The 10,156-nt window shown below is 36.5% G+C and overlaps 1 protein-coding gene across 1 annotated transcript; it reads right to left on the bottom strand.

Moving 5' to 3' along the window:
• Positions 1-5,045: 5,045 nt before the first annotated feature.
• LOC127094987 (uncharacterized) lies at positions 5,046-6,269 on the bottom strand. Its single transcript, XM_051033743.1, has 2 exons — positions 5,838-6,269; positions 5,046-5,552 (listed from the first exon to the last, which is right to left on the bottom strand). Exons 1-2 carry the CDS (start codon positions 6,267-6,269, stop codon positions 5,046-5,048), a joined length of 939 nt encoding a protein of 312 aa, XP_050889700.1.
• Positions 6,270-10,156: the final 3,887 nt, after the last annotated feature.

A 10,156-nucleotide genomic window follows, 5' to 3' on the forward strand; every position in this document is an offset into this window, starting at 1 on the left:
TTATTATTCATGATGGAATGCATGTCATGTTGTGCATATGATGCAAATTTAAAATGAAATCGATTTTACAAAAATTTAAATATGCCCGGACAAAATTGGGGTATGACAGCTGCCTCTATATTCATTATCTTGAACTAGAAGGTAAGAATGACAATAGTCTTCATACATTCGTAGAGGAAGGTAATTAAATACGAAAAGACCCAAATTTTGTCCTAGGAAATGCAAGGAAGAAAATACAAGAAGAAAATGCAGTGAGAAATGGTAAAAGACATTATCCTACATCGAGTCGAAACAGCATCTTATCTAATAGAATTAAGATATTCCAGCAAGGGAAAAATACCTTAATTAAATCTAAGACTTTCCAAGGATATTAGAATAGTATCTCTAAAAAAAATCTGAAATGAGACTCTTCATATTGATAAAGCAGCATCTCAAACAGTAAAAATGAGATTCTCTGTATCGAGTCGAAGCAGCATCTTATCTAATAGAATTAAGATATTCCAGCAAGGGAGAGATACCTTAATTGAATCTAAGACTCTCCGAGGATATTAGAGCACTATCTCTAAAAAAGAATTTGAAGTGAGACTCTTCATATTGATGAAGCAGTATCTCAAACAGTAAAAATGAGATTCTCTATATCGAGTCAAAACAGCATCTTATATGATAGAATTAAGATATTCCAGCAAGGGAAAGATACCTTAATTGAATCTAAGAGTCTTCGAGGATATTAGAGTAGTATCTCTAAAAAATTCTGAAATGAGACTCTTCATATTGATGAAGCAGCATCTCGAACAGTAAAAAATGAGATTCTCTGTATCGAGTCGAAGCAACATCTTATATGATAGAATTAAGATATTCCGAACAAGGGAATGATACCTTAATTGAATCTAAGACTCTCCGAGGATACTTAGAGCAGTATCTCTAAAAAAAATCTGAAATGAGACTCTTCATATTGATGAAGCAGTATCTCAAACAGTAAAAATGAGATTCTCTATATCGAGTCGAAGCAGCATCTTATCTGATAGAATTAAGATATTCCAGCAAGGGAAAGATACCTTAATTGAATCTAAGACTCTCCGAGGATACTTAGAGCAGTATCTCTAAAAACTCTGAAATGAGACTCTTCATATTGATGAAGCAGTATCTCAAACAGTAAAAATGAGATTCTCTGTATCGAGTCAAAGAAACATCTTATATGATAGAATTAAGATATTCCGAAGAAGGGAATGATACTTTAATTGAATCTAAGACTCTCCGAGGATACTTAGAGCAGTATCTCTAAAAAATCAAATGATATTCTTCAAATTGATGAAGCAGTATCTCAAACAGGGAAATGAGATTCTTCAGATAAATGAAGCAGTATCTCGAATATTCGTCTGTTGGGGGAATTTTAAGAAAAGACTCCTTTTGAGGGAGATTTACTGGAAATGCTCTGCAGGGGAAATAGCTCATAAGAGACTTTTTAGGGTAACCTCTGCTTGGGGAGCAGTGCTAGCAAAGAAAATGTTGAGAATATCATTATTAATCATAAAGTTGAAAAATGATTTTCTAAGAAATAATTCCACTAGCACATGCAGGACAATAACTTTATAGAATTTAGATGGAGAGTGTTTGGGGTACATATGAATGAACCTGGATTTTGATATTTTGTTATGTTTGATTTTTGTACGATGTTCCACTTTGGGTGGAAATACCATGCATGGGGTGGTGCATGAGATGCACACAATATGCAATTGCTGGGGATATTTGGTTGTGCATGTGGGAATGCGAATGACCTTTATTTTGTTAAAATTCTCATTTTATGGGGGTGTTATGCATGAGTATGCTGATGATTAATCTTCTGTTTGGTAGGAAAACCATTTATGAATGGTTCATGTGATGCATGTGGGAATGCAACTGGGTAATTGGATGTTTTTGTAGGGTTTAATTCTTGATTGCCAATGAGGTTGAACTTTAAATGGGAACTTCCAGATGAGAACTGGTGAAGGAGATTGAACTGCCAGATGAGGACAACACTTGAAGGATATGTTACCAGACGCGAACTGGTGAAAATAATTGAAATGTCAGACGGGACTGAATTTGTTTTTATTTTTCAGACAGGAACTGATTTTTAAAGTAGGCTACCAGACGAGAACTGGTGAAAATAATTGACTACCAGACGAGAACTGGTATCGAAATAGGTGACCTACCAGACGAGAACTGGTATTAAGATATAATTTACCAGACGAGAACTGGTATTTGGCAAATGATTTGTCGTACAAGAACTGATTTTTGATATAGTTTGCTAGACGGGAACTGGACTTTGGAATAATTTGCCAGACGAGAATCGGACTTTGAAATAAATTGCCAGACGGGAACTGGGCTTTGAAATAAACTGCCAGACGGGAATTGGTTTTTTGAAAAAGGTTTGCCATACGGGAACTGGGCTTTTGAAATAAGTTGTTAGACGGGAACTGGACTTTGAAATAAATTGCCAGACGAGAACTGGACTTTGAAATGGCCAAGCGACGTTGGGCTTTGGTGTCAGATTTTGTGTTTCAAGGCTTTTTGATGCCAGGTTCACGTTATGGGGTTAGACCCGATGAATTTTATGATATGCATGGTTTTATCTTAGAGCAAAGTGACATGACTAATGCATGAAGATGATTTATGTAATGATTTACAGGTTTCCAAAATGCCCATGCGTGGGTATTGGAGGAGAAGGTTCTTTGTAGAAAGGCTTATGTCTTCCAAAGGGTTGTTTTATAGGATGATGGCATGATTCCCCGACACTCATCTTGACCTCTGCAGTTGATGACGTGCGAAAAAGGTTTTGCTTGAACTGCTTGAAAACATGGAGAGGACTCGCTCCTGTATGGCTCATCTTGCCCCAACGTGATGGGTCTATGCAAAATGTTTACCTCGAAAGGATTTTGAAAGCAATTGTACCATAATTTGGAGATGGATTGCCCCAGAATTTTGATCCATGAAAGGATTTATCCTTGGTTAACCGACTCTTGGAGCGGTTGACTTTTCTGTGCTCTTGAGGTAGCTTGCCCCGGTATGAGCATTGAAGTGACTTAACTCACCCTAATTGAACATTGAAGGGGTCTTCCCCTGGCCACCAGAACCTCTAGGTGATGTGCCCCTAGTTAATAGAATTTTGAGATGATTTGCTCTGGATCAACTGATTCTTGAAATGATTTGCACATTTATTAACAGATGTTGGAGACTGTTTAAGACTGACCAATTCTTGGAGTAATTTTCCTATGATCAACTTGATGTTTCGGGTAGCATGCACCTGATTCGTGGGTTATGAGGTAGTCTTGATTCTGGTGAATGGTCAAGTTCCACTGGTTGCTCTTTGTTGAAATTTCCTTGATGTCAAGTACTGAATTACAATTAAAATTGTTCACTCATAAATGGTAATTTTAATGCGATATTCATGCAAGTTTTGAAAAAATCATTTATTGGAATGATATGATATTGTGTGACGAGTGGACCATGAGTCCAAATGTAATGCTGATTTAGCAATTTAAAGTGTGAAAGACATAGCGGGAATAATGACATTGATGTTGAATATTAGCAAATCTTTAGGAGTCAGTTTACGCAACTTTGCTGTAATATGCTTTCGGAAATAACCCTTCCTAAATTAGGTCTTTTGAGGGTTGTAACATGGCTTGGTTCATGGTTTTTGAAACAAAGGATGTAAGGCTCAAATTTTGTTTTAACCCACCCATTCTTCACGATGAACTCCAATCCTATGCTCAGTTAATTCAACATACACATTCAACTTTTAAGAGAGTTTGCGAGTGTAAGATCTCTTGAAATGACAGACACTTTATTTTGCTCTTCATGGATATTGGTGACCTTTTGATTTGGATATGGTAGTCATTGAATCTCGTTTTGTTTTGTTGAGGGTTTTCGTGACCTCTTTTTGATTTTTGTTTTGATCCCTAACTTTTGCATGGACCGCTTTTTGAAGCTTTAATCCATCGGGATTGCCCTAATTTTTGCCTAAGTCGCATCTTTGGGTGTTCGACTTAGCGGGCTTTTCTTTAATTCTTTTTTTTGAAAATTTATGACTGCCAAGTCAATGGTCATTCGGAGAACAACCAACATAACTTTTGGATTTTGCAAGGTTCCTTCGACACTTCAGGATGTCAGCGAAGAATATCATGTGGTTAATCCTCAGACAAGATATTTCATCTTGTAATCTGAGTGTGTAGTTAGATTAACTGAACACTACCCTGCCCCAGGTTTAATGTAAGGTTTTTTAGATTCGAAAGAAACTCCTACTTCTAGGCTCGAAGTGGTTGACTAGGGATTAACTCCTTATCTCTCCAGTGTTTGGGGATTTAAAACAATGCTGGTACATCATCAGTAGGATTTTATCCGAAAGCATACAGTCAACAATTATGCGTATTTTGTTTTCGTCATCCTCCCTCAAATCTTTGCTAAAACAAAAGTTATGATAAAGAAAAGTGAATGGGAGAAATACTTATGTATTTTTTGTTTTTGATATAAGAGAAGAAAAATGAGCGAATGCGAGATAATTAACTTAAAACATGCACTTCATCAATATTACCATTAAAAACAACAATGTTTAAACACAAGCAACTTTTAACAACAAAGAAATTACAAATGCAAAAATAGAAACAAATCAGTCCAACGATTGCCAGTGTTGAGGATGTCTTCCTGTCTGAACTACTGGCATTAGGAGATACTCTATGAAATCTTTGAACTTATTCTGACGAGAGGTTAACGTGCACCAATAGGCTTCCTTCTGAAAAGGATATGTACCTTTTATCGATCAATCGTTTCACTTTAGCCTTGAAAGCATTGCAGTCTTCAGTTGAATGCCCTATTGTTCTGGCATGATATCCACATTGCATATCATGATCATATCCAGGTGGGTATGGTTCTGACAATGGCCTGAGAGACTTGGGCTCCACCAGCGAGCTTTGAATCAGATATGGCAGAAGTTGACTGTATGACATAGGAATTGGATCGAGAGGAGCATTCCTTCTTTCTAGATTGTTTCGAGGCCTATGCTGGTTCAGATGCTAATTTTGATATCCTTGACCACGAGATCTTTGATTTGTATGAGGAACAGTCCATGGTTGCTTGAATGGTGCTCTAGGCCTTGCCAGTTGCCTATAAGGATAACGTGGTGTTGGAAATGGTGATTGCTGAGAAGGTGGAGAACCATAAGGTATGGCTGGTGCATCGTGAGAATACCCAACATCTGCCATGACTGCATTTGTTTCATCATCTTCTTCCTTTTGGGAATCACTAAGGGATTCTATCTCGCTATCTTGGTTGCTCGAGGCGCCTTGGATTCTTCCACTTTTTAGGGCATTCTCGATGCGTTCTCCAATTGTCACTAAGTTAACGAAGTCTGATGTTGCACTACTAATCATCCTTTCGAAGTATGGACTTTGCAGGGTGTCCCTGAATAATTCCATTAATTCTTTGTCTAAGAGTGGTGGCTCAACGCAAGCCGCCAACTCTCTCCATCTTTGGGCATACCCTCTAAAGGATTCGTTACTTTCCTTAGATAAGGCTCTCAACTGCATGCGGTCGGGAGCCATGTCCAAATTATATTTGTATTGCTTCAAGAAGGCGTTAGCTAGGTCCAACCATGATTGAATACGACTCCTTTCTAACTTCATGTAGCAACTCAATGATGCCCCAGTCAAACTATCCTGAAAACAGTGAATCATTAGCTTATCATCATGGGCATGAGAGGTCATTTTTCGGCAAAACATCACCAAATGGTGCTTTGGACAGCTATCCCCTTTGTACTTCTCAAATTCTAGTACTTTGAATTTTTGGGGTATAACCAGGTCAGATACCAAACACATGTCTAAGGCATTCAGTCCAACAATATCTTTTCCTTCTATGGCCTTGAGTCTTTTCTCTAGCACACAGAATCCTTTAGCAATCTTATCATCTTGTGGTTGTTCGGCATTAACCACTAGGCTTGTTCCATGGGAATCTGGCACGGAGAATGCACAACTGTGATACTCAACAGCATCATGACGTGAGGAATCTTGAACAACATGACATTCTTGTACAGTAGAGTTATCAACTGGGGTTTGCACAAGCTGAGGTTGGGTAAGACCATTTATTGTAGCTAGCATAACATTCTCAACAACTGCAGTCTGCTGAATGTTGTCTTCCTTCTTTGCTAAAACTATCATAGCTTCCACAAGTTGGTCTAGCTGATTTTTCATCGAGTCCACATCTCCTCTCAATGCAATATGACTTTGCCTCAACGGATCCATGATCTTTCAAGAGCTACTTCAAGTGTGATATTAGTATCGGGAAATCAACTGCAGGTTATGGACGAAGGGTGAATGAGTTTTTTTGTATATATTTTGTATGAAAGGTGATATGCAATGCATGACGATTGCAGATGCAATGATATGTGTATGAGTTGTAGTGACATGTTCAGGATCACAGGTTCAAAGTGTTTTCAGATGGATCAGAATAATGGGTAAATGACAGGTATCTCTGATTAATGGAACCCCATGGGTAGGCTCTACAGTTGGTAGGTTCCCAGAGTCATGGATATTTCTTGAGGACGTCACTGCCGTGACGAAGACTCATCGGACAATAATATCCTTAAGAAGATCTCGTCTAGGTGAGGTCTTCGTATTGTACCAACAAGGAAGGCTCCATGGGGATTCAACTACACCACTCTCGAGTCCAAGGTTCTAACAAGGTTCTTAGAGTCATAGATCGAGGTTGGAAATACTACTGTAAGATAGTAATACGTCCAAGGGATCTCACCTGATTTGGGCTTTCGTATTAACCCAACAACTATGAAACTTCGTAGGTTAATACTACATAACCGTCGGATATAGTGTGTTAAAAGGTCCATGGAGTCATTGATCCATCTTGAGAAAACTATCGTCATGGCGAAAACTCGTCGGGCAATAATATCTCGAGAGAATCTCCTCTAGGCGGGATCTTTGTATCTTCCCAACAAGGAAGACTCCTTGTGGGCGTCCACTATGCAACCACCAACTTAATCTTATGGTTTTTCTCAGACTCGGGTAAAGAGCCTATCTCACAAAGTATCACCAATCAGAGAACCCCAATAATACATAACCAATAAAACACCAGACAATAATTATGACAGCATAATAATAACAGAATAAATCACAAACAAGTAAACAAAATTAACACACAATATATCAACTTAACTAAATTAGGCTTCACTCTCTTTTGCTTGGAGCTATTCCCCAGCAGAGTCGCCATCCGTCGCATCTCGAAAAATACGATTCCTCACAATGGTCGCGGAAAAAATTATGTTCGTACAGAGTCGCCACCGAACTTTATTTATCCCAATTAAGAGATAGGAAAATATCGATAAAACCTTTAGGAAATGGAATAATGGTCGTCGCAACCATATTCGGGTTCGGGAGTTGATTACGCAAGGGGAAGGTATTAGCACCCCTCATGTCCGGTGTACTCAACGGGAACCTTTTAGTTCTAATTTGCATTTCGTGTGTTAATTTATGTTTGTTTGTTATCTTTGGGTTATAAGATATTGAAAAATAGAAAAGGATGGGAACCTCAGAAAGGAGAAAGGGGAGGTTTTTTTATTAGGGTGCTCGCGAAGATACAACAATCTCCTACCTACGTATCCTTAAATAAGGAAATCAGAGCATTTGTAGTTCGGGGAACTACGACTGGTTGGTGTTTTTTAATGAACAATTGTTAAGATCGCATCCTAAAGGCTAAACTTTGGCTTGTCTACTCTCGACGGAGGCTTAAGCACTAGTTTGTTGTGCACATTAGAAAGGATTAAAGGGTGTTCTTTCTGAAAATAGTTTTGGTCACACAGGGGTGACAAGTTTGATTAATATGTTGGATGTTTTGATTGGTTGAGATGTTTTTGGTTGGATGACGATTAATCGGATAGTTGAGTAAGACAATTCGTATCCTACAGTCGGGAAAGGGAATAGAAGACTCTAGACCACTTTCCTTTTCATCCTTAATTATAGAAAGGATTTGATAATAATTAAGGTGTTTTGAATGGATGACGAATACTCGGATAATCGAGTAAGATAACTCGTATCCTACAATCGGGAAAGGGAATAGAAGACTCTAGACCGCTTTCTTTTTTATCCTAAATTATAGAAAGGATTTGATAATAATTAAAGTGTTTTGAATGGATGATGAATACTCGGATAATCGAGTAAGACAACTCGTACCCTACAGTCGGGAAAGGGAATAGAAGACTCTAGACCGCTTTCTTTTCATCTGAGTAATTATGAAAATAGGTTTATGTATGGTTGATGTATAATAAACGACAAGTACTTGAATGACTAAGTAAGACAATATATCCAAGCATTTGAGGAGAGGAATCGAAGACTCAAGACCATCTCCCTTTTCGTATAGTTTTGATTAATTTATTAATTTGCGGAAAAAATGACAATTGTTCGACTGACCGAGTAAGAGAACTCGTATTCAAACAATTGGGGAGAGAAGTTGAAGACTCAAAGTCATCTCCTTTTTCTTATTTCGTTGTTGTAAATGTGTTTTTGTTTAATCGGGGTTTGGAAGTTTGTAAAGGAAAGACAATTATTTGACTAACCAAGTAAGAGAACTTGTATTCAAATAATAGAAGAGCAAAATTGAAGACTCAAAATCATCTCCCTTTTTGTTTCTTATTATAAAATGATTTGATTTGTTCGTGCTTAGGTGGATAGAAGTGACGACCATTTGACTAACCGAGTAAGAGAACTCGTATTCAAATAATCGAAGAGAGGAGTTAAAAACTCAAAACCATCTCCCTTTTCATTTCCAAATGAAATGGTATTTAATTGTGATTTAGGTATTTTGAATTAATTTGAATGAAATACTCGATGTTGGATCGAGGTTTTAATTTTGTGTTTACGAATGGAGTGAATTTTATTTTAGTGTATTCTTCTTCTACTCGATTAAATAAAATCGAATAGGTCTCATTGTAAGAAAGCCCAAGAGTAAGCTATGTGAGGTTGATGGCGATGCTTTAAAAGCAATCGACATACGAAGGGTATGAAAAATGGGCTCGATTGTTAAACCAAGAAATATTTGACCTTTCCATGGTTAATCAATGGTTTTGAATTGAATGGGTTTAGCTTGAGAATGATTGAAATGTTAGTAAAATAATTTGATCAATTTTTAACTACCAAAGTTAATTGATTAATATTCGATTAAATCGATTAATTAAATCAATTAAGGTTAATTATCAAAATTATTTGATTGAGTCAAATAATTAAGTTAATTAAAATTAATTAACAAAAATTAATTAATTAATCAAAATTTAATGAATTAACTAATTTAATTAAAAGAGTTAGAAATAAGTGACAATGTTGATTTGAAAAATGATCGGATTGAACAAGTCACAATGTGCTCAAGAACCAGTTTGCGCGAAATGATAACATGATTAATGTCATACGCAAGGCCATAACACGGTGAAAGTATTCTATCAATGTATTGAAGCCTTAGCGGTACATCGACATTAAATTGTCGAGTCCACACTTTTAATTTAATTTCACACAATGAACTTAAGAGGTAGCAAACAATTTATTTACACTTACAATAATGTCCTTCACAATATATGAGAAGTGCATAAAATGTTCATGAGTCTAATGCGTATATAAAAAAACTGGATACATAATCTTAATTCATAATAGTAACTAAAAAAATGCTCGATAATGCCGTAGAATTGTTCACGAGAATTCGGTAGTCGTTGATTGATTTCACACATCTACCTTTATATCTTTCAAAAGTGCATTTTAAAATATCTTATAATATAGTACAATTGACACAGTAATTAAAATTGTGTAAAATGTCAATTCATTAAAAATACAGTAAAGTTTGAGAAACAAACCAAAATAGTGTATTGCTTACTAGATAAAATACCAAAATATTAATTGTAAATTCAAAAGTATCGGTTACCACTTTATTGAAACAAAATTAATAAGTAAGAGAAAAAATAAGGTATAAACTAGAAATGAATGTGATTTGACTTTTCAAACTTCAATTAAAATAAAGAGAAGTACCTTAAATTAGAATATTTGCAAAAAATGAAATGAAGAAATTTTGCAGGATCTTATCCTCTCTCACTCTTTTCGGCCATATTACTTCTTCTTTCGAGAGTTTTATCGGGGAGCGA

The sequence above is a fragment of the Lathyrus oleraceus genome, chromosome 6 (assembly GCF_024323335.1).
Source record: "Lathyrus oleraceus cultivar Zhongwan6 chromosome 6, CAAS_Psat_ZW6_1.0, whole genome shotgun sequence".
NCBI lineage: Eukaryota > Viridiplantae > Streptophyta > Magnoliopsida > Fabales > Fabaceae > Lathyrus > Lathyrus oleraceus.

Excerpts from the sequence above, each read along its gene's own strand:
- LOC127094987 (XM_051033743.1), bottom strand. The coding sequence starts at position 6,269 with ATGGATCCGTTGAGGCAAAGTCATATTGCATTGAGAGGAGATGTGGAC. Across the intron at positions 5,553-5,837 it reads ATGCCTTAGACATGTGTTTG|TTGAGAGCCTTATCTAAGGA; the intron begins GTATCTGACCTG and ends GACCGCATGCAG.